Source organism: Helianthus annuus, chromosome 2 (genome assembly GCF_002127325.2).
Source record: "Helianthus annuus cultivar XRQ/B chromosome 2, HanXRQr2.0-SUNRISE, whole genome shotgun sequence".
Classification (NCBI taxonomy): domain Eukaryota; kingdom Viridiplantae; phylum Streptophyta; class Magnoliopsida; order Asterales; family Asteraceae; genus Helianthus; species Helianthus annuus.
Genome location: NC_035434.2, coordinates 85,209,000 through 85,233,695, shown reverse-complemented (window position 1 = coordinate 85,233,695; position 24,696 = coordinate 85,209,000). Strand labels below are relative to the sequence as shown.

General features: G+C 38.2%; 3 protein-coding genes across 3 annotated transcripts; 2 read left to right on the top strand and 1 right to left on the bottom strand.

The window, feature by feature from the left end:
- Positions 1–1,471: 1,471 nt before the first annotated feature.
- Positions 1,472–11,154, top strand: LOC110918821 (threonylcarbamoyladenosine tRNA methylthiotransferase). The gene is made up of 11 exons (XM_022163104.2): positions 1,472–1,692; positions 1,757–1,795; positions 2,755–2,846; positions 3,157–3,406; positions 5,789–5,908; positions 6,370–6,445; positions 6,884–7,092; positions 7,680–7,788; positions 10,062–10,154; positions 10,238–10,398; positions 10,508–11,154. The coding sequence occupies exons 1-11, from the start codon at positions 1,549–1,551 to the stop codon at positions 11,012–11,014; spliced, it is 1,800 nt and encodes a 599-aa protein (XP_022018796.1). The 5' UTR covers positions 1,472–1,548; the 3' UTR covers positions 11,015–11,154.
- Positions 11,155–11,209: 55 nt separating this feature from the next.
- LOC110918827 (alpha-mannosidase I MNS5) lies at positions 11,210–15,999 on the bottom strand. The gene is made up of 13 exons (XM_022163110.2): positions 15,562–15,999; positions 15,262–15,304; positions 15,040–15,167; positions 14,862–14,961; positions 14,343–14,525; positions 13,848–13,896; positions 13,495–13,674; positions 13,291–13,411; positions 12,920–13,087; positions 12,733–12,833; positions 12,526–12,667; positions 11,941–12,091; positions 11,210–11,603 (listed from the first exon to the last, which is right to left on the bottom strand). The coding sequence occupies exons 1-13, from the start codon at positions 15,663–15,665 to the stop codon at positions 11,373–11,375; spliced, it is 1,701 nt and encodes a 566-aa protein (XP_022018802.1). The 5' UTR covers positions 15,666–15,999; the 3' UTR covers positions 11,210–11,372.
- Positions 16,000–23,630: 7,631 nt separating this feature from the next.
- On the top strand, positions 23,631–24,407 carry LOC110893566. The gene has a single exon (XM_022140670.1). It carries the CDS (start codon positions 23,631–23,633, stop codon positions 24,405–24,407), a length of 777 nt encoding a protein of 258 aa, XP_021996362.1.
- The last annotated feature ends 289 nt before the right edge of the window (positions 24,408–24,696 follow it).

The following is a 24,696-nucleotide window of genomic DNA, read 5'->3' as shown; positions in this document are numbered from 1 at the left end:
TTAAAAAACCCAAAGTGCGGAAATCATCAAAGGATATGTAAAAGAGGAGTCAGAACCAGGTGATTTTATCTTGTTCTATCATTTCTTTTTAAATATTTCATTTTCAATTATTTACTAGAAACATATTTTTCCAAAATTTTGTTTAGATTAGACATTGACGATATTCCGGTATTAAAAGCTCTTGTGTCCTTGGACGACCGAGCTAAAATAATATGTCGATGTCTCTAGTAAACTAAAGACATTATTTAATAGCTATTACCTCGGTATCTTATCATCACTATACTACGCCAACGATAGGTGCACTTGCCCTAACGTGTTGTAGAGAGTGATAGTGTTATATCAAGTTTTATAAATTTAAAGTTTGATAAACGAGTAAAAGTGATAAAAAATATATAAAAAATTATACTCACCCTCACTCACGTCAATGACCCTTCTACATACTCAAGCATTAGTCTCCTTCTAGGCACCAACTTTTGTTTGTTTTGTCTAGGAGCAACAATGGCCTGGACGTTTTGGTTTTCCTCTTCTAATTCCTCAATAACAACCCTAGATGATCCCTCAGGTGATTTTAAATAAGTATCAATTATAGATTTGCCATGTTCAATGTAAAAGTTGATTAACTTATTTTCACCCACATATTGTGCCAAGTTACGAACATCAGCATCACACCCTAAAGCACCAAACCAGTATCTAAATCTCTACCTGGTATTTGAAAATGATAATAAATTAGCACCTTTTCTTTGAACAACTTAAGGTCTCACATCATCCAATCAACTTCATGGGCATAAAACTCATCAATGTCGATGTAATCCACATACACTGACCTTCCTTGTAAATACCTTCTTCCTGGAAACCTCCTAAAAGATCTACCATAGAAGATTTTTGCAGAAAACAAAGTAGGGCTTCCATCTGTTCAAAAATCATAACAAAAAGCAAGCAAAAACGTCAGTAATTTTCTAACTTAAACACTTCAAAATCCCTGAATGTTCGAACTTTAGCACAAACACACGAAAAAAACTTACTATAATCACGATCTGGAATAAAATTATCATACTCGCCCCTAATGTACCAACCCATTCTGTTCGATCGACCCTAAACACTCCGATTATGTCTTCAATCGCCTGGAATTTTGAACGGTTGCAGAGAGTGAAGAAACGAGGTAGGGTTTGTAGGTGTTGGTTTGATAGAGATGAGAAGAAATGAGAGGGAAAAGCAGTAAGTATCAACTGACATCCAGGGACTATAGTGTGCAATTGCAAAACGTAAACATCAAATCAATGTCAAAGGACCAAATTATCCTCACGTGTGGTGTTTTAATAGAGTTATTTTACTAATGTTAGGGTAGATGACCAATCAAATTAATTTTTATAAGTTTTGAGACCACGTGTGTAATTAGTGAAAGCTTCGGATCAAATGTGCAATTTTTACAAACCATGTTACTAACCAGGCCTTTAACTCAAAAAATATAATAACAATCAATGAACATAAAAATTTAGGGCAACGGGGTTGTGGGAACGTTATCAATCAAAGGAAATCGCAGGCGTAGTAATGGAAGACATCGAGGATTTGTTGGTCGGCGGTGGCGCAGCTGGTTTCCGACTACCCATTACCGCCGCCGTCGGAATGAAGAAGAAAACCAACAACAGTCTGCTGCTACAACCTCATAACTCATCTAAAGTCCCTGGCACACAGGTTGGCCTTCTCTCTCTCTCTATTCACATTCAGCAGTAACCAACTCATTCTATTCTTATTTCAGACCATTTTTCTCAAGACATTTGGCTGTTCACATAACCAGGTTCATCTCCCTCCCTCCCTTTGCAATCAATCATTTCATTTAGTACAAATACTTAGAACCCACAACAGCTTTGTACCCAAAACATTACTTGCTTTTGTCATTTCATTTGTATATGCTTTTTCTTCAGGCGTATGTAACATACTTCTTGTATTGGTATGTAACTACCTAGGTAAAATATTTTATACCACCAATTTAAACTCCATAATGGTTGAGTGTAAGCATGACCTACAGCGGAGGAGGAGCAGAGAGCAGCCTTAGAGCGCATGTATGCGTTTAAAACCAAGCAACTTCAGTTCAGTGGTGTCAACGAAGAGTAGGACACTCTAATAACTATTGTAGGCCAAGTTGTCCCTTAGGCAACCCAGCTCAAGTATTCAGAGTCGTGGTGACGAGGGGATTTGTTAGACTTGCACCTCTCTAAGTCGTAGTAGGAGAATACGGAGATGTATAGATTTTGTCTTAGGTCTTGGCTTGTCCTACCCTACCATTATGTTTTGTTTGCCTTTGCTAATAGATACTCTTTAGGTGCTTTCTGATCCCTTTTTTATGTCTCTCATCAGTTTACTAGTATACATTGTATGTTATTTGTTTTTATACTAAAGGGAAGGTTTTTTGAGCTGGGGGTCTTATTGGGATAGAGGTAAGGCTTGCCATCACCTCACTCTCCCAAAATTCTATTCTACGAGTGGGATTTTGCTGGCTACGTTTGTTTATGTTACTTGCATACAAGGTATAAGTATGTTTCTTACACACAAAAGGTGAAAGTAAGTTATATTTTGGTGTAATTAAGTACTGTTTCAGCAGTTGAAATATCATATGAGCATGCATAGTCTAGAAATCTATACCATATTACTTTTTTTCTGTATGGTGTCGAGTTACTGGTTGAAAATAGTTACAAAGCAAAGTAAGTAGTGAAGTATCCTTTCTTCAATTCTTCATTTTGAGTTGTTTGTTTGCAGAGTGATAGTGAGTACATGGCTGGCCAACTTTCATCATTTGGCTATGCCATCAGTGACGATGCAGAAGGAGCAGATCTTTGGCTCATAAATACGTAAATATCTTTCTTTGTTAATCCATGTATTCTGTTTGCATCTTAGAAGGTAAAGAAAACTGTATAAATGACTATAAAGAACCAACTTCTGTTGATACATCTTTTCAGTCAAGATATAATCGTTGATATCTTTTGCTTACGGACACCAAGAAGTCAATTGTAATTCTAGTTTGGATTTAAGTTGTTTCATCTTTCAAGGTTTAAGTTAATTGGTAAAGATGAGGTACAAAAAGAGGAAACTTTTTAAAGCTAAAATGAATTGTTTTTTGTTTTTTTGGTATATATAATGTTTAAAATTTGTATAATACAGTTGTACAGTAAAGTCTCCAAGCCAATCAGCAATGGACACGCTGATATCAAAATGTAAAAGTGCAAAAAAGCCACTTGTGGTGGCTGGATGTGTACCTCAAGGAAGTAAAGATCTGAAAGAGCTTGAAGGGGTGAGCATAGTTGGAGTTCAGCAAATTGATCGGGTTGTTGAGGTTGTGGAGGAGACCCTTAAAGGTCACGAGGTCCGATTACTCAATCGCAAAACTCTTCCAGCTCTTGATCTTCCTAAGGTATATTTTTTATATTAAACGGTTGCTTGGATGTGTGTTTTGAAAGTGATATTGTATAATTAAAATTAAACAAGCTGTAGAAATTGGATGTGCTTCTGTCATTTGAAGATGTGATATGGGTGTTTGGCCAGGATTTGACCTTTTTAATGAGAAAAGGACTTATTTGTCTCTCAAATTATGATAAAACAGAGGATAAATATGTACTTAGGTGGTTACATTTTTACCGTACATAATCTGACCAAAATTTTTGAGATACGGAGAGTTGTTTGAAATGGGATATAAATTCTCTCAAATTAGGATGGAAGAAAGGTTTTAGGTAAGTGTTTTTTACTGTTAGGGTAAATTACACTTTTCGTCCTTTATGTTTGTATCACATTGCAGTGGATAGCCTTTAACTTCAATAATTACAGTCACAATCCTTTATTAGGAAAATTCAGTACATCTTTCGTCCTGTAGCACTAACAAGGTTAAAATTTCCAGTTAGGTCTATTTACTTGAGGGCAGTTTAGCCTTTTTACTTAGTTATTTATAATATAAATAAAAGAAAATAAGATCAAATATAGTTACCCCTTTTCTCTTTCACTCACTCTCTCACACACTTTGAACTCTCTCTCTCTCTCTCTCTAAACAAACCAACAGTCATCACCGTCAAACCCACCACCACCCACCAACAACCACCATCACCAGATCTGAAGCTTGTCACCAACAACCCACCACTAGATCTGAAGATATCGAAGGAAGCGAAGGAGACGGTGCAGGAGTGTGTGTCGGAGTTAATCAGCTTCATCACCGGAGAGGCGTCGGACAACTGTCAGAGAGAGAAGCGGAAGACGATCAATGGTGAGGATTTGCTGCGGGCGATGACGAAGTTAGGTTTGAAGAGTATGTGGAGCCGTTGAAGGTTTATTTGGGGAAGTTTAGGGAAATGGAAGGGGAGAGGACTACCACGGCAGGGAGGCAAGGGTAGACTGCTGCTGCTGCTGATTTTCCGGTGGATATAACGACGGTGGTGGTGGTTATGGAGGGTTGCACAGTGGTGGGATGGAGTCGGTTCGGGTATAACAATCAACCAAACCCATCTGACGAGATGGCGGCGCTGAAAAAGCCGGTCATGGTGGGCCATAGCAGCATGATAATCAACCGAACTCATCTGAGGTAAATCACAATCATCAATATCCAAACCCCCCTTTCACCTTGGTTTTAAAATGCGCGCATAATGCGTGATGCGCCCGATGCGCTAATGAGAGCGCATCGCAACAGCTGATGCGAGGCGTTTATGTGATGCGAGAATATTGCGCGCATTTTGCATAATGCGCTCATCGCATAATGCGCTCTGATGCACGCAACATTGTTTCTTATGCTTTTTTCCAGATTTTATGAACTGTCTTCGGTTTTTTCTATAATTAACATCTTAGTATGCTTGATTTGAACCAAAAAACACAACTCTTACCCTATGTTGTCAAAAGCTCAAAAAGCACGCGCCTAGGCGCCCGGGTGCAGCGAGGCGCACCTATAGCGCCTGGTGGCAGCCTAGGCGCAAAAAAGGGTTTTTTTTGAAAAAAACGTTCTGAGGCGCGGAAAAAACGGGCTGAGGCGCTGCGCACAAGCAGAAAAAAAACGAAACTGAGTGCGTTTAAAAAACTGCCTCACGCGGGCCCGGGTTTTTCGGAGCTGCATTCGTGTCCGCAGGTGCGAGCACGCATGAGTTCAGCCAAATTCATCCCCCCCCCCTAGATCAATCTTATTGAACCACCCACAAATATTATTATTACTAATATCAAAATCGAATTAGGAACAAAACCCTTTTCAATAATCCGGAGAGTTTTGTATATTGATTGGAAAAAAATATGAGAGCACCAAACTCTGAAAAGAACAGATCTATTATTATGTATGTGTGATGAGTGTGGGTGTGGGTGTGGATATGTATAGTTCTAGAGAGAGAGAGGATTTACCTAGTGGTGAGAATGTTTGATATGACTGAATTTTAGTGCTAAAGGACGAAAGATGTACTGAATTTTTCTAATAAAGGATTGTGACTGTAATTATTGAAGTTAAAGGCTATCCATTGCAATGTGATACAAACATAAAGGACGAAAAGTGTAATTTACCCTTACTGTTATAATCAGTTTTGTTGCAGCTGGTATGAAACTATGATCAACTCAGAAGCAACAGTCTCTCTTTATCAAAACTACTTGGTTTGGTTTGACTTGAGATATCAATAAGTAGATAATGATTTTTAAAATGCAAATCCAAAGACCCCCATTATTTGGTGCAGGTTTCAAATATGGAAAGAGCAAAATGACACTTGTTCAAGCAACCATATAATGTTTGACTTAAATTATGTTGTGGTGTGTGTGGGATTAAATCTTAACAATTTGTCAGGTAAGGAAGAACAAGTTTGTTGAAATTCTTCCAATAAATGTTGGTTGTTTGGGGGCTTGCACTTATTGCAAGACTAAGCACGCTCGTGGTCATCTTGGAAGCTATACTGTTGATAGCCTTGTAAGTATTTCTCTCGATTGTATTTAATCGTTGCTTAGAGCCTTATTACAAAATATCAACTAATCAAAAGGGGTTGTTGTCTTGATTCACTTTTGTTGTTTGAAACTATAATAACCTGATGTCTTGAGTTGTGTTCAATAACATAGTCTGATTATATGAGGAGTTAATAGATAATTTATACCAAAAAAAAGCCATTTTGTGTAATGGTAGTACAAGTCTCTCAATTACTGTCGAAAGAAAGGATAATTAAGTAAATTTTATGCAACTCTTAGACAATCCATTTTTTTGTAGCTGGAAGCTGGTATGAAACGGCTCATACAAAACTGATTGTTTGGTCCGGAAATAATAGATAAGAAAAAACACACACGGCCTGTTTATCAACCTGACAAATAACAACTGGATAATCAGTTTCAAAATGTAAACCCAACCACCCCCTAAACTGATGAAAGTAAAAACTGCAGGTGGGACGTGTCAAAAGTGTTGTTGATGATGGAGTCAAAGAGATTTGGTTGAGCAGTGAAGATACTGGGGCATATGGTATTGATTCATTTTCGTTCTTCTTCGAAGCCTCACTTATAAAGGGGTGCCTTTGGTTTGTATTTTATGTCTAATGGGTCAAATGGATTTAACTAAAAAGCAAACATGTCAAATGTTAAAATTCTTCCCAGGGTATCCAAATGCATAACAACCTCCGTAATCCCTTTTTAAAAAGTAGATTATATTTGTAATAATATATCCTGCTTAATCTCTAGATATAACACAGTTTGGACAGAGGAGAGAAAAATGTGCTCCTTAAGTGAAGCCATGATACTTTGTTGGAAGATTAACCAACTTCATGACCAATGTTATATCGATACTTTTCTTCATCTATAACCACTAAATAAATACCAGTGTGCTTTGGTTTGTAGAGAAAGTCGAAGCCATCTCGGTTGTCAGTCATGCATTTTTAATGCGTGTATATTATGTGGATTTCAGGTCGTGATATTGGAGTAAATCTTCCAATTTTATTAAATGCAATAGTGGCAGCACTCCCAACAAACGGGAGCACAATGCTTAGGATTGGGATGACTAACCCTCCTTATATTCTGGAGCATTTGAAGGAGATAGCTCATATCCTATGTCACCCTTGTGTCTATTCTTTTCTGCATGTACCTGTTCAATCTGGCAGTGATGCTATTTTAACTGTAAGTGCTAATATCGGTGGACTCAGACATAATAAGTATTAAAGATGGCAATTTCAACCTCACTTACAAATAGGTTGATTTGGTTTATGTTTTATTTTGTAGAGGTGGCAAAATGGGTCGTGTCATGTTGTCCTGGAAGACCTTTTGATGTTTTTAAACATAACTTGCATTAATTAAATATGATTAGAAACCATATTTATCCAATAATATTTTGAAGTTTTCCCGCCTTTAACTAATCTTTTTGCCATCTATATTGAATAAAATAAACCAAATTTATAAGTAATGGGTATCTCTAATTATCTTTAATGGGTAATACGGACCAATAAAAAAAGAGTTAAAAAGGAAACGAGTCAAATGGGTTGAAAGGCATTTTTATGCCAAACTAGATTAGTACCATAATGGTTTAGTTTAGTTGTTTTAATCATATTAAATAAATTAATTAGTGATATTCTTTATATAATATCTGGGCATAATGTGTTTCAGTTCAACTAAACAAAATCACCAGTTTGCCTAACCTCTAATAATTATGTAATGGCTTGTTAAATTTGATTTTGGTTACACCAATATTTGTTGGTTGTGGATGACAGGCAATGAATCGAGAATATACAGTAGGGGAGTTCCGGAAGGTAGTAGATACATTGACTGAGCTGGTTCCTGGGATGCAGATTGCTACTGATATTATTTGTGGATTTCCTGGTTAGTACTTTTGTCTTGGTTTCTTTGTATTCTTTCCGTAAATATACTTTCTATTAATCCACATATTATTAAGACCTTAAAATTTAAGATTAGAATCTAGGCCACCACCAATTTCCCTTATGATTAATCCTAACCATTCATTACCTCTTCTCAGTCAGACAAGTATAATCAATTTAGTTTTACCTTTGGTCAACATTTAAAAAAAAAGCTAAATAACACATCAGCATCAAAAGCCCCAGTATCTCTGTTTCGTCACTTATCTCTCCTTGTATGGATATAAAGTTTTTCAAGCAAAGAAAGATAAACCAAAAAAGTGTTGAATCGCAATTGAGTTACGTAGCGGGAATTGAATAGAACTAGTACAACATTTGAGGCAAACTTAAGTAAATATATGTCTCTTAATTGGCTACATTACTTAAGCTATGTCATAAATTGATTCTGGATAAAATGTATTATATAAAACCTTAAATTTTTAGGGCTTTTTACATATTTCCCCCTCCTAAGCTGCTTTATTACATATTTATCCAAACCATAAAATCAATTACATATTTCCCCTCCCTAACTGATATATATTACATATTTCCCCTTTTCATTAAAATGACCCTTATTTATGACTATTTTACCCTTAATGAACTAGTAAATGAATATTTACATATTTCCCCACTCTAATATGTAAAATCAATTACATATTTGCCCAATTTGTATATTATCACCCCAATTCTTCTATACTCCGCCCCTGTTTACAATGATAAAAACATGAAACCAAAAAGTACAAAACATAATTTCCGTTCATAATAATAAAACCATAAATTCCGTTCATAATAATTTTCGTTCAAAAAACATAAATACGATACCAAAAATTCGAAATCAAGCGCTCATCTTTGACTAATTACTTGCATAACAGAAGCATGTATCCTCCATTTGCATTGCAAGTCACTACACCTTGCTGTGACCCGTGTAGGTTCACTTTTCTCACTTTTCTCAATAAGCCAAAACAATAACGTTTTTTGTATGCGTTCTTAGCTAACCGAAAGTAACCTCCATATTTTAATTTTATCTTGTACTTAGTTGATCATTGGCCAACAACATGCTCAAGCAATGTTGGTGATTCTGCCCCATTCTCCCAAGTTGGTGTAAATGAATTATTTTCCATATCATCCATATCATCTTCCATACAAAGCACCTGATTCATATAGAAGAAGACTTTAATTTCAGACATAAATACCACCATTAACAGTGATTTAAAGCTTAAATAAAACATGTATTTTTGGGTTCATTAATGTATAAATTCTATTCGAGTAGATCTTATTGTTTACCCAGTTAAATCTAAACTTTTGAAATATGATATACATCAAGTAAACATAACCTCTATGAAATAAATAAGAATAGTAAAAGTAATGATGTTTCTTTTACCCATAGACGTGAGCATGTATGCCCTAAAAGACATTTTGAGAACAGTTATACATATGCATCGAACCAGACATAAACTGAATACATATCAGTTATAATCGATGAACATCACCAGACATAAACTGAATACATATCAGACATAAACTGAATACGCAGCCTATATGCATCGAACCAGACATAAACTGAATACATATCAGTGAACAATCGATGAAGAAGATGAAAAACACTTACCTGATGAAGATGAACGTCGTCTGGGGGAGAAGAAACGTCTTTGGTGTAGGGTTTTGGATGCGTTCAGTATACGAATGGGGATTATTACGCATGATTAATTTGAGGGTAGTTAGGTAATTTCTCAAAAAAAGGGGAAATATGTAATTGATTTTTTGGTTTGGGTAAATACGTAATAAGGAGGCTTATGAGGGGGGAATATGTAAAAATCCCAAATTTTTATATACCAAGTTGTAGTATGATATAATGAATGTATATGTCGTTACTAATTTACTATGCAGTTTTTTCAAATTGGTACAGTACCTACTTTTATTTTTATTTTGTTTATTTTTTGGTATACCATGAAGTTTATGAGATTCCTTTCAAACTTCCATTCCATATAGTTTGGGTAAATCTAAAGTGGACGTATAAAAAAAGAAGTTAAAGAAATTCGAATCTGAAATCTTTTAATCTTGTATAAAGCTTTATCCACTTAGTCAAAGACTTTCTACATTTGGTTGTAAGCTCAAAGAATAGTTAAACCAGGGTTTGTTCTTGCATCATCCCACCGCTGACCCTTAAAAGGTTTTGGTAAGAGTAAGACATCTGCTTTTGTTTTAGATATACCATTGAAGGGATAAGTTTTGGGTTTGTAGGTGAAACAGATGAAGATTTTGCTGAAACCGTTAATCTAATAAAGGAGTACAAGTTTTCACAAGTTCACATTTCTCAATTCTATCCTCGACCAGGTATTACTTTTTCTTCTAACTAAACCCTGTAGTTGAAAAAGGGACATCAACCGTCATGCGTCAGATTTTGATTCTAAATGCAGGAACCCCAGCTGCAAGGATGAAGAAGGTGGCGAGTAATGTAGTGAAGAAACGGAGTCGTGAATTAACTTCAGTTTTTGAATCGTTTACACCTTACAATGGTATGGAGGGAAAAATCGAGAGGATATGGATTACTGACATTGCCACTGATCAAATTCACCTGGTATGTTTTATCTGTAGGGTTCTTAAATCGAAACTGGTGAATCACCAAACCAGTTTTGACACGTACCAGAAATTATCTTATTCACTCATCATCCAACCTACTCTTTCAGGTTGGCCATACAAAGGGTTATGTGCAGGTTCTGGTTGTTGGTCCTGACAGTTTGCTTGGGTCTTCAGCGATGGTAAAAATAACTTCGGTTGGACGGTGGTCGGTTTTTGGTGATGTCATTGAGATTCTGACTGAAAGTAGTGACACCGCAATTCCAAGTGACGATAAGGACACGATCAACAAAGAACGATCCTCACCCTGCGGCAACCAAGAAGATGCATGCGTGTGTTCACCAGCAAAACCGGAACCTTGTGCTTGTGAATCAGATGCTTGTGGATCCAACTGTTGTAATATTGCTGCAAATGATCCGGCCCAAAATGGCCCAACTAATCCAAGTTTATTACTGAGGAGGAAACCTTCACCAGCCATGGTGGAAACAGAAGGAAACAGTAATCAGAAACTGGCCGCAGGCAATGTGCATTGGGGTCTTCTAGATACAGCTCTTATCGGTGGGATTTTTATCAGCTTCTTGACGATAGTTGCTTTATTTTTGTACGTGGGTTCTTGAAAACTTTTCTTCAACTTTGGGACTTGTGATTTGGATTACAAACATTGTTTGTTTTGGAGTTGGTTGCTTGTAATTTCTGCAATAAACTTGGTTCATGTAACATTTTATTACATCATAATTTGTACCGACTTTCTTTTTAACCCGCTAGAACATGGAAAAAAAAAAGAGTCTTTTGAGATGAATACTCAATAGACAAGCAAGAAAACAGATTGATTTGTATATTACTTCCGATTGGATATCTATAATAAAATGTTCACCGCCTCTCAAAGGTTAACGTCTTTCCTATTATATATAATCAAACTCTCGCATACTTTCAAGACTACTACTACTACTACTACCAAAATATGAATCTTGAAAGTCATATGAACAACCACAAACCACAGTACCCAGCACTGCTGCACGATCTACGTCTACAATTAGTTGAATCAATTCCACAATCATCATCGGTTAAACATCTGTGATCATCACGCGCGTCAGGGACATGGCAAACACTCTCAATCTCTTGACCATCATCATGTCTGGGATTCAATAAATTTGCTGGGCAGACTTGCATAGACATTGCGCTCGCTTGTTTCTTTTGTGTGTTAATCTGTTTAAAGGATTGTCATCTTTAAGGTCAAATCACCAAAATAGATCAGGATATTCACTTGTTGGATAAAGGGTCAAAATGGGTTCAGGTCATATCAGAGTTTGTGCTACTTGAAACAGGCCAGGTCAGGTGGGACCATGGTCCATGGGTAAATTTTTACATAATAACTAAATCTTTAAGAAAACTATGTAGGAGATTGTATGCATCTAAAAGTGGACTTTTTGGAACTTTCAATGACTCGTTTCCCAGTTACCAATTTATTAGGCCCATTTGAAATAAACACAAACCAAATCGACTCATGGGTTGAAATTGCTACATGTAGTTATAAAACGTGCACCTTGATAGAGGTCAGGTTATGGGGGGTGTATGTATCAGGAAGCCTTTCATGCCAATCACTTAAAACAGGAAGGGGATGACCTTCGGTAGTGAATATATAATTGCGACCCACCAAAGGTGAATCATCAAACAGAAGATACAGGTACTTGCACCTACACATGATAGAAACAATTTCAAGTGTTCATATGAAAGATTTATCAGATGTTGAAATACGTGCAAGCAAGGGCAAAACTGAAGAAATGTTTGGAACAAATGTCAAATAGGGAAAAACTGAAATTGTTTGGTAAACGCTATAGCTAATAAGCACTTTCATGTTGGTTCAAGAACATTTGCACCCAAAATGACACCTGAAAATATGACATACTCTCTTGCATTCAAAGAGAAAAAGATACAGTTTGACTTTAACGTCATCGAGTCAACTTTCGAAGCCAGTTAAACTTGTTAAATTATCAAGATGTATTGTGATGAAAGTATTGTACTTTATAACAAATACCCCATGGCCATACTTGCTGAAACCTCAGAAGTCGATGGAGCATATATTGCACAATCAATCAAGAATGGAAGCATATATGTGAAGTGTTCTTACGTTTCAGCCAGGAAGAAACTATGCTGGTGATCTTCTAATTGCATGGTTGTTACATCTCTAACGCTTGCAAATCCACCTTCAACTTTTGTGTGTAAATTAAGGGAGTTCACAATCGCTTCACCAACTTCCATGTACCAGGGGTCTGGTAGAAGAAAATGAGATACGGATTACAGAACCAAGAATTGAAACAAATAATTGCAAGCAAACCTTTTGTTGCTTGATACAAGTAATATGTAGACTCTGCCAACTCCGGACGTAAAGGATAATATTTCTCTGTAGGGTGCACAATCTGATGATCCAACAGATATCTGAATCATTTCACCCAGCAAAGCTTTTTAGGATAAAAACGCTTACATGTCATTTAAAAAGCAGAATGAAGCTTCATTGTTCATACCTTTCTGGAAGCACACCAAACTTTTTCCATACATAAAAAAATTCACGATGTGTTAAGTTAGCTGCTGCAACATCCCCGACAAGAACCTGTAAACCTGGCCAAAATGCTTGAAGACTTGTAAGTTGCCAGTAAGTTGCTCTTCCGGTCCTCATATCGGCTTCATGATACCTACCAACATACTTGGAAGTCAACGTACAAACCAAGTAAGGTCCCTCATTTGATTATAACATAAACCCTTAAACGGTAATTATGAAAGTTGTAATAGAAATTGAATCTTTTACATACAATGTGCCTTTCTTGGAAAGATAATCAAAACTTCACGAGGGATCATTAAAATAACATAAGTAATTTCATGAGGAGCAAATCACTACCATGAACCGTATCTGAAATATTTCTGCACAGCAAGATACGCAGATTGAAACATCCTCCAAAATTCCTCCTTTCCAAAGAGAATGTGAGCTTTGATTAAATACTCATAAAAAGAATCAACCCCTGTTACAAAAAAAAAAAAAAAGTTCAAAATCACAATATAACCAGAACAATAATCTAAAAAGATAAAAAAAAGGACAACATACCAGCACCAATGCCGGAAGAGTATTCAATCCATTCTCCAGTTACTACATCAAGTGTAGTTCCTAAAAGGTTCAGAGAACTCCGCATGCCCCACAACTTGTGAAGAGCATTCAAAGCTGCGTGTTCAAATCTTGCATCACCCGTTAATCGTGATAATGCTCCCATTTCAAGAATAAGTGATCCTGTATTCATGTAAGATATTACGCCCTCATCGTTTGAACAAGAGGTGGCAAGATGGGAAATCTTACTCATCAGAAAAATTTAACACAAGTTGACCCATTCATAAGCTAATGGGTCAAATTGCCACCTCTAGTTTGAACTTCGAATACTAAAAGGGATGGTCACACTCCCTTACCACAGCCAGAAGTGCTTGTTTCGGTTGTCTCATTCTCCATAACGCCATACTGCCCAAAATTTCGCATTTGATAAGGTGTCATAAATCCTTTTTACAAACAAAAGCAGAAAATCTTTATTATACTCTCAAGTTGCAAAATGCATAACTTTATTGAGAGATGATGGAAATCTAGTGAGACAGTGTTGTTGTTCTGTCATCCATGACAAGATAATTTATGTAAATAAGGTAAAATCGCCCATCAAGATTCTACAGGGTCTCTAATGTAATTACTATAAGTATAGAATTAGACACACTAATCATGAGGCAAGTTATAAAACACTACATAATTTCCAGCTTTTTTGGAATGAAATCGGGTACTTCTTTCGGCAAAATGTACACCAACAAATAGTGATTATAAATGCAATAAAAAAGATGAAATAATGTTGTATGTTTTAGCAATAATGCTAGAAGGTTCTTTTAGTAATAGAAGAGGGAGAGAGAGAGAGATGGAAATACCTTGAGGTTAATCCAGGCATAAGGCAAACCGGTGGGTGTATTAAAAGCTGGTAAAAAACGCTGCCCTAAGTCTTGAGCCAACACAAGGAGTTGATTGTTGTAAGTTCCTTGAATGAACCTGTTTGTAGAATCAGTTGCAAGAATATGAGCAGACACAAGTCCTCCAAGAAGTCTTATGTTGCACTACACAATAACGATTAACAGGATTACACACCATAAACTTATTCTATTTCAAATCGGCTATGGGCGAATCAAGTGGGTTGGGTAACAGGATCAAATGAAAATGGATGATTGTTTAGCATTTCTCTAACTTTTTAAATTTGATCTGGCAGGTTGACCTATTAATAAGTACAATGGATCTGACTGTCACCTAAGTAAAGATCTTTTTGAAGATTAGAAAGACCTTTTCGGAGGCTTATACATACATAGCAAAAAAATAAAATGACTAGTAGTCTTTGTTGGGCAAAAAAGAATTTGAAGATGAAAGCTACATGAAAACAAGTTATAGTCAGTAAATACCTCAAAAAGATTTATCCTTGCATCAACATCAAATGATAGATTTTCTGAAAGCCACATAACCGCCTTCTCAAACTCTGTGTTGTTACCCAATATTACAAGACTGCAAGAAAGAAGAGATGCAACAAAAGGTTTACTACTTACTACTATCCATGAGATCATTTTGAAAGCATGATAATACCTGGACAATGATTCAACAAGTGTAAGTGCGGTTCCATTATATTCTTGGGGTAAGTTTTCAAGCTTTAAATTCCCAAGTTCACTAAGGGAGTTGGTGAAACTTTTGGTCATAGGTTTTAATTCATCATGCTGCACAACCATGAAAGAATGAATACTTAGTTGCAGGCAGCATTATCTTTATCTTTATACGAACGAATAGGTCATAGGTTTGTTTGGCACTTACCGGAAATGCGTATGTCATGTAGTTGTCATAAGCATGATAAAACCTGAAGAAGAGGGAGGAAACTCAGCAGCATAGTACAAGACTCATTGAATACAAGTAAAACAGAACAGAACACCCTCAACTCAGCATCTATCTATTGACATTGGTTTGTGACACCTAAAGAAAAAAGAGTTGTACTATTGTAATGTGACCTAAATGCATAGGTGGTTGTGTTAAGTTTTAGAAACCTAACAGATAGAATTAGAATATATTCATCCATTCCCAAACACCAAACCAAGAAAGAAAAAAAAAAAAACTTACATCTTGCGAACCTTGTCACTCATGCGTCGTCTTCTCTTAGCTGACAGTTCCGACATGGATGTTGTTGGACTTAGTAACAGGAACACGATTAACCAACGAATCATTGCTCCAAATCAAAGATCGGACAAGGCTGGCTGGCTGGCTGGGTGTTGAAGAAGAACAACAAGTAGAAGAAGAAATCTCAAATCAATTTTTGTTGATGGAGGGTGGGTGAGCTGGCACACGTTGAATTTTTGGACCAATAGGAGATGGGCATACGTGTTCCGATTCCAATCACAACAAAACACATCAGATCAATGGGACAAGCAAGCCCCCCACCCCACCCAAGTACATTGAATTTTTGTCGACGTCGGTATTCTTATCCACATCAAATAAACATTGCTCTTGTTTGCTTTTGTTTCAATTAATGGCAACAACCACACCTGGTTGGTGTTGAGATAAGCATATAATTGAAACAATTAAGGAAGATATGGTCTACGATAAAGACCTAAACATTGTTCCAACCACTAACTATGTCAGTCTGCTCGTAGCGAACCATAAAATGTTGTGTAAAAAATCTATATGAACAAAATAAACAACAATGCCACACAACTTAAACAAAATATTGTTTTTCTTCTCGTAAATAAACAAAAGTTTTGGTCTTTATATTTCTGTACGAGGGCGGTATATAAAAGACAAATTCCTTAAAAGTGGCATTGTTCTCTTATATTTCCTTGTTCCTTGGCTTTCCGCCATGATATGCTTATTTTCATGAAACACATGTTTAGTTGAAAAGTCAATAATAATGTTGATTAATTTATGTGTTTTGTATTTGTAGCAAATGAATCTTAAATAAAACATTTGTAAATCTTGTATTGAAAACCAGTATGCATAAGCGTCTTGGGAATTCGTTAATCATTAATGTTTTGCAAGAACATTAATATGTGTGCCGACATAAGTAAGTAACAAAACCTAGATGATGGATGTCATTCCAACTATTCGATTATATTGTGTTGAGTCATGTGGCGATGTCTGTTGCAGACAATGTCGTCATCTGGATCTCGCGCTACCCGAGATGCTCGTCGAAAGCAAGCAGACAAACGCCTCGCTGCCATGATTACTAAGCAAATGGCAAAGGTCGTGCCCCAAGTTGTCAGTGAACTGTACGAGAACATGAGCAAATCGTCTGAGGAATCCAGAGCTGAGACCCCTAAAGCTGCTTTCAGCTTCAAACAGTTCAAGGCATGCGGACTGAAAGAGTTCACCGGCGAAGATGGCCCTACGGCTTTGTTTCAATGGTTCGACTCGATCGAAGTCACTTTGCGTCAGAGTGGATGTCCTGACAATCTCCGCACACTGAATGCGACCGGCGTCTTCCGGTCCCGCGCTCTAGACTGGTGGACTGCCGAGAGGAACAAGCGCGGAAATGATGCAGCCTATGGTCTGTCATGGGACGAGTTGAAGAACGTTATGCTCGATGAGTTCTGCCCTCCCCATGAGCGCCAAAAGCTGGAGGATGAATTCTGGCACATCAAGCAAAAAGATGGTGACAACGCTGCTCTGACTGCTCGCTTCAAGCAGCTCAGCATTATCTGTCCCGACCAGGTGAAGACTACCGACATGACGATCAAGAAGTACATCCGCGCTCTGCCGGATTGTGTTGCAGATTTTGTGCATGCCTCAAAGCCAGCAACAATCGAAGAAAGTTACTTGCTTGCCGCTGAAATCAACGACAAGCGAGTAAAAGCTGGTTTTTGGGATAAAGCTTCAAAGAACCTGCACCAAGCTACCACCGCCACCGCATCGCTGTCATCAAAGTCCTCTTGTCGTAAGAGGAAGAGCAACAACAGCAGCTCCAGCAACAAGAACTGTGCTGTCACTACCGCTGCCCCACTTCAAGCGGTTCCAGCCCAGCAACAACAACAACACCGATCAGCTCCAGCTCCAATCACCTATGCACCGCCTGCAAAGCGTGCATACACAGGTCCCCACCCAGCTTGCCCAACCTGTACTTATCATCACCCGGTGGGTATTGCCTGCCGATTCTGTGTGCACTGCAATATGTATGGCCACTTCACCGCAAACTGCCGTACTAGTCCCCGCTAAGCACCCACTCAAGCCACTGCTCATCAAGCTCTGCTCCCAGCCCCTCAAGGCCAACAAGCGGCTCAGGCACCCGCGGTTAACGCCAAAGTCTGCTTCGCATGTGGTGATCCCAACCACTTTGCGAACATGTGCCCGAACAGGGTTGCGAAACAAGAGCCCCAGCAGCAACAGCCTCCGCAACAGCAACAACAGCAGCAACAGCCTCAACAACAACAGCAACAAGCCGCCCGCGCCAGAACTTTCAACATCAATGCGCGCCAAGCACAAGCCGACAACAATGTGGTTAATGGTACGTTTCTCGTAAACGGTATTTATGCTTCATGTTTGTTTGATACTGGAGCCGATAACTATTTTGTGTCGTTTGAATTCGAGAAGGTCCTAAAAATCGTAAGCGCTCCCATCTCCCCTCGACGTTCGATGTCGAAGTCGCCACCGGAAGAACTGTCGCCGTTAGTTATGTTCTCCGTGATTGTACTCTCGAGCTCAACAATCACATCTTTCCGATTGATCTTATTCCGATGCAACTCGGAAGTTTTAACATCATAGTAGGCATGGACTTTATTCGTGAAAAGCATGCTGAAGTTGTGTGTTTTGATGAGATTGATGTGCATGTAGTGTAATATATTTTTGATATATATTTTAAGCCCTTTTTACACTTTTAGCCAAGTTTTAAATTTATAAAACACGATATTTACTAACACTAAACACACATATGGGCAAGTGCACCCATCGTGGACGTAGTATAGTGTTGGTAAGATACCGAGGTCGTCCAAGGACACAAGAGCTTTTAGTACCGGTTTATCCTCAACGTCTAATCAAATCAAAATGTTAGAAAAGGTTTTTAAACTAAGAAAATAAAAACTAACTAAATGCTGAAAAATAAAAATAAAATAAAAACAGATAGACAAGATGAATCACTTGGATCCGACTCGTGTATTAGCATAACCTTTGATTATTTTTGCACTTTTGCACTTGTTTAAGAGGTTATCTTAGTTATTGTAGTAGGCCCCTCTTTTGAAGGCGACGTTACCCTCAACCCAGTAGTTTGAGTAAGCAAGGATACAATCCTAAAGGGTTGGATTATTGGAAGATAATGAATTAAGTTATTAATGCAAATTATGGTAGGCCCCGCTTTTGGCGGTGACGTTACCCTCGACTAAGTAGTCTGAGTCAGCAGGGATACAATCCTAAATAGCCGGGTTATAGTATTAATAGTAGTTAACTTATGAGGGGGTCAAAGAGTTTGGATTCCCGCCATCCAATACCTATGGGCATTGAAGGAAATCCTACTAAATTTGACCCACGTCCCTTGCAGGACCTCTAAACGCTGAACAAGGGCAAGACCCTTACCAAACCGTTCCCTTAACCCCCGACCAGGTAGCCAACATACCTCCATATAGACCGTGGAGATATGAATGGTGAAAATCTTTTATTTTATATAGACAGTAAAATAATGCCAAGACACCACGGACAAACGATAAGGAAAGATCACCTTCAACATAAGCAACTAGTTATTAAAGTCATTAATACAAAACCAAATAAAAAGTGCAAAAGATTAAAAATAAAAAGTATTATACTAAACACTTGTCTTCACCAAGTGATGTAAGAGACTTAGGCAAACATGGCCTTGATTGTCAAGAACTCTTACGATCAATCTTGGATCCCGAGACGACTCACACACTCTATGATGGACAATGGATGATGGTGGTGGATGATGGTGTTATGGTGGTGGTGGGTGATGGATGAAGTGTGAGAGAGGTGGTGTGCCAAGGGATGAGTTGCAATGAAACCAAGCACTCCTATTTATAGGCTGAACAGAAGGCTGGGCACGGCCCCGTGTCCGCTGGACACGCCCCCGTGCCTGTCTGACACTCTCTCTCTTCATTAATTGTAATTCGCAATTACAATTAATGCGTCTGCTGTACTTTCGCCACGCCCCCGTGTCCGCTGGACACGGCCCCGTGGTGGGCAATAGAAGCTTCTATAGGTTTGTCTTTTCTGTTGCTTCTTGGGCACCGCCCCGTGCTGGCTGAGCACGGGGCGTGTTCAGTCTTCTGTCTTCTCTATTTTGCTTGGGAGGATGCCGTTGAGGGGTCGGGCAATCCACTTATGTTCCTTTTCTTGTATTTATGTTAGATTTAGCTGTCTTTTTGCTTCTTTTGTGAATTTGAGCTCATTTAATCCTGAAAATACAAAAGGAAGACAAAAGCACTCTTTTTCCAACATTAGTACTTAAAAATGGTTAGTTTTATGCCTTATTTGATGTATTTTATATGTTGCATTTTACACACATCAAATACCCCCACACTTGAACTTTTGCTTGTCCTCAAGCAAAACTCTTTAATATGTGGCTTACACTCCCAAATGGAATGGGTAGAAGAGAAGGTTTTGGCTTGTCATAGAGTGTCGGGAATCCAAGATTTTTTTTTTGGGTTTTATTTTTATTTATTTACAATCCTATTCGTTATGATTTATTTAGAATGTTTCATAGGATAAATTACTTATTTGGGCATAACATGCCTTTTTTAAAATTCCATTTATATACAAGTTAACATACCTCACGGGAGAAATCACTCACACTCGGCCGAAGGTGTATTTTTAGTGAATCACTCGAGAGCAGCATGGAACTTATTCCTACCATAAGCTTGCCAAGCAATCAGTCCTCCTCCTTTTTAACTTGTTACCTTTGTAAATATCAAGAGGACTTTTTGGGTAAAGGCTTGGGCTAAAGGTGGGTGAATGGGTTAGTGGTTAGTGAAAAAGGGCGAAAAGCGTAAAAAGCGTCGGTTTTCGTAAAACATTTTGTTTTAGTGACTTTTTATTATTTTTTTTGTGAAGTATTTCTTCAAACAAGCTTTTTGTTTTAAGAGCTTTGTTTGTTTATTTCGAACTTCATCATCATTTTTTTTAGTCACATGAAAACCGAGCTTGTTACTAAAATAAAGGGTAAAAATAAAAAGGATTTTGATGAGTGGGGATCCGAGGCTGATGAGGTTAGATTAGACCCGAGTGTGGGAGGGTATAATTTTCTGAACGATTATCAAACAAAGAACTCGAGTAACACAGGTGCAAGCACACCTGATCAGGAGGTTATTAATGGATAGTTTTGCGGCTTGGAATGTTAGGGGTTTGAACCATCCCCTCAAACAAAAGGAGGTTCAAAAGTTTGTAAAAGATAACAACTTGCAAGTTATAGCTATTCTGGAGTCTCATGTTCAAGTGGATAATCTCAATAAGGTGTGTAAGAATGTGTTTCGGAGTTGGGATTGGACGTCTAATGGGAGTATGTGTAACAAAGGTACACGTATTATCATTGGATGGAATGTGGATAACGTGGATGTTGTAGTTGTGCACGCTACTAGTCAAGTCGTTCATACTCAAGTTCATTTCAAGAAAGATAGAACTATCATAAATGTGTCTTTTGTTTATGCTAGTAATAATGATCAAGAGAGGAAACATATGTGGGACGCGTTAAAAGTGCATAAAGGGGCGGTTCAATCGGGTCCATGGATTATTATGGGAGATTTTAATGTGGTCCTAAATTTAGAAGACAAGTGTGCCGGCTCTTCTATAGTTAGTGCGGCTATGAGAGATTTTAATGATTGTGTGAACTATCTTGAAGTGTTGGATATTAGAGCGCATGGAATGCATTATACATGGAACCAACGGCAAAAGGATGGTATTGGAATTCGAAGGAAGCTGGACAGAATTATGGGGAATATTAGCTTTGTGGATAAATTCGTGGATGCATATGCGGTGTTTCTTCCAAATGGTATTTCGGATCATTGCCCAGCTTTATTAAAAATTCAAATGGCGTCAAAGAACAAACCTAAACCGTTTAAATTTACTAACCTCTTGACGCATAAAAAAGAATTTTTGGAAGTGGTTAGTGAGGTGTGGGCCGTAGAGGTGTTGGGAGTTCCAATGTTTCGTGTTGCTAAGAAGCTTAGAAGTCTTAAGCATCCTTTTAGAGTGTTGCTAAAAAAACAAGGTAACATTCATAAAAAGGTTATCGATTTGAAGGCTGAGCTGGAGGCTCTTCAGAAGCACTTAGACGCTGATCCGTTTAATATAAGCGTTAAAGAAGCAGAATCAGTTTGTGTTAAGAAGTTCTTGGAGGCTTCGTTAGATGAGGAGAGATTCTTGAAACAAAAAGCCAAACAAAAGTGGCTAGAAGATGGTGACTCGAATACAACTTATTTCCATAATGTCTTGAAATGCCGAAACCATAGTAACAAAATAAGTGTCATTAAAGACACGGTTGGAAATACTTATGAAGGTGCCGAAGTTTCTATGGATCTGGTTAACCACTTTCGCGATTTCCTGGGGTCGGATGGGGGTATGGTTAGTAGAGTTAGCCAAGACATATTCTCGGCTACTCTTAATCCCTTAGTGGCGGATTCTATGTCAGGCCAGTGACTCCGGAAGAAGTTAAAGCTGCTATTTTTTCTATCAATGAAAACAAGGCTCCGGGACTGGATGGTTTTACGTCTGAATTCTATAAAAAAGCTTGGGATATTGTTGGAGTTGAGGTTACGGCAACTATTATTGATTTTTTTTGAATCAGGTAGATTGCTCCAGGAGGTTAACCACACGTTTCTTGCGCTCATCCCAAAGGTTTCTACACCGGGAATAGTCATTGACTACAGGCCTATATCGTGTTGCAATGTGGTGTATAAGGGCATTTGTAAGATCATTACTACCAGGATTCTTGAAGGGTTAAAGGATCTTATAAGTGAAAACCAGTCGGCGTTTGTGCCAGGCAGGAGGATTTCGGATAATATAATGTTGACGCAAGAACTAATGTATAATTATCATCGGCAAACGGGTCCTCCAAGATGTGCTATGAAGGTGGATATCCAAAAAGCATATGATACGGTAGACTGGAGATTTTTACGAGATGTTTTACATGGTTTTGGTTTTCGGCCATTGTTTATTGCCTGGATTATGGAATGTGTCACTTCAACTTCTTTTTCGCTTAGTGTGAATGGCAACATTTACGGTTACTTTAAAGGAAAGAGAGGCTTATGTCAAGGTGATCCAATGTCTCCCTACCTGTTCACCATGGTCATGGAGGTTTTAACTCTCATTCTAGATAAAAACACGGAATTGGATTCTTCCTTTCGGTTTCATCATAAATGTGAGAAGCAAATGATAATCAACGTGTGTTTTGCGGATGACTTATTGATATTTGCTAGAGGGGATGTGGCTTCGGTAAAGGTGATTATGCGGTCGCTAAAACAATTTGAAGAAGCGTCGGGTCTTGTTCCTAGTAATGCGAAAAGTTCCATATTTTTTAGTAATGTTCACACATCGACTAGGAGTAGGATTGCTGCTTTGGTCCCTTTTGAGGAGGGGAGACTTCCTATTAAGTACTTGGGGGTTCCACTGCTTGCTTCACGGCTGCTGGTAAAGGATTGCAAAGTGTTAGTGGAGCGGGTGTCTAAACGTATAAACGATTGGAAAAACAGATTCCTCTCCTTTGCTGGTAGGCTTCAGCTGGTCATTTCTGTGCTCTCTTCAATTCATGTGTATTGGGCTTCAGTCTTTATTTTACCTTCCAGCATCATTAAAGAGCTGGAGTGTAAAATGAAATGGTTCTTATGGGGATATGACACGGGTTCGAAGGGTAGAGCAAAAGTGGCATGGAAGGACGTTTGTCTTCCAAAATCAGAAGGGGGTTTGGGCATTCGTCGGATCTCGGATGTGAATAAGTCTTTGATGGCTTCCACATTTTCAGTTTATTATCCGGTAGAAAATCGTTGTGGACAAATTGGATTGAATCGTATAGACTTTGGGGCAGAAGCATTTGGGATATCCCGGTTAAAGCCAACTCGCCTTGGGGATGGAAAAAATTAATGAAGTGTAGACTCATTTTTCGGGATCATTTCTGGAGCAAGGTTGGTAATGGTCTGAGCACGTACCTTTGGTTTGATAAGTGGACAGCTGAATGTCCTCTTCATAATGTGGTAACACCGCGGCAAATGGCTCGATTTGGTTTCAACATTAAGTCTAAAGTGGCGGATGCTATTAGAGATGGTCGTTGGGTGTGGCCGGAAGCGTGGAGGAGCGTGTACCCCATATTATTTCAACTACGACCTCTTAGTTTGTCTACTATGCAAGATAAAGTTGTATGGATGAACTCGAATGGAAAGCTGATTCCTTTCTCGTCTAAGGAGGTATGGGAATCGATCAGAATGCGTGATCAGAAAACGGTTTGGTCGAAACTTATTTGGTCGTCTTTCAATATCCCTAAACATGCCTTCGTGTGTTGGCTTATTTTTAAAAAGAAGCTGTTGACCCAGGACCGGATCTTACGGTGGAATAATACAGTCACGGGCTCGATGAATCAGATGTGTTGCTTGTTATGTTATTCTGGATTAGAGACTCACGAGCACTTGTTCTTCGAATGCTCATACTCGAAATCAGTATGGTTCAAAGTGAGGTGTAAAATTGGCATGGACTCGGTGTTAGAAGCATGGGAGGATATAGTTTCAAGGCTTATCTCTACGGTTGGCTCGAAATCGGTTTATGATGTGGCTGGTAGACTGGTTGTGGCAGCTGCGGCTTATGCTATTTGGAGTGAAAGAAACTCGAGATTCTTCAGCAACAAGTTGAGACCCCCGGAGCTGATTGCCAATGGTATTATTAGCACTGTGAGAGCAAAGTTAATTTCTTTCAAGTACAAGCGAACATTGAATGTTAAGCGGTTTTTGGAGGAATGGAAGATGGATAAAGAAGACTTCTTGAATGAAGAGTGAAGACCAATTTCTTTTTGTCTCTGATGTAATTGGTTGTTTTTTTGATTGTTTTCTGGTTCACTCTTTAGTGGTATGCCACTAAGAGAACTAGGGAGTATTTCAGCTTCCTACTTGGTTTATTTGTTTATTTTATAAAATCACCGGGGTAAACCCTTTACCCAAAAAAATAAAAAGGGTTTTGGTGGGTAAGAGGGTTTTTAGGGTAAAGAAATGAAAGGTTTAGGCTCAAAGGGGTTAACTAGGGGGAGTTTTTAGGTGGGTGAAAAGAAAATTGAAAATAATGGTTTTG

What these genes read in the sequence shown, in the direction of transcription:
- LOC110918821 (XM_022163104.2), top strand. Translation starts at nt 1,549, where the DNA reads ATGGAAGACATCGAGGATTTGTTGGTCGGCGGTGGCGCAGCTGGTTTC. An exon ending in GCTATACTGTTGATAGCCTT is followed by an intron (nt 5,909 to 6,369) that starts GTAAGTATTTCT and finishes TAAAAACTGCAG; the next exon opens with GTGGGACGTGTCAAAAGTGT. An exon ending in TCAATTCTATCCTCGACCAG is followed by an intron (nt 10,155 to 10,237) that starts GTATTACTTTTT and finishes TTCTAAATGCAG; the next exon opens with GAACCCCAGCTGCAAGGATG.
- LOC110893566 (XM_022140670.1), top strand. Translation starts at nt 23,631, where the DNA reads ATGGCTCGATTTGGTTTCAACATTAAGTCTAAAGTGGCGGATGCTATT.
- LOC110918827 (XM_022163110.2), bottom strand. Translation starts at nt 15,665, where the DNA reads ATGATTCGTTGGTTAATCGTGTTCCTGTTACTAAGTCCAACAACATCC. An exon ending in TATTTCAGATACGGTTCATG is followed by an intron (nt 13,088 to 13,290) that starts GTAGTGATTTGC and finishes GTATGTTGGTAG; the next exon opens with GTATCATGAAGCCGATATGA. An exon ending in ATAACCTGACCTCTATCAAG is followed by an intron (nt 11,604 to 11,940) that starts GTGCACGTTTTA and finishes TCCTTTAAACAG; the next exon opens with ATTAACACACAAAAGAAACA.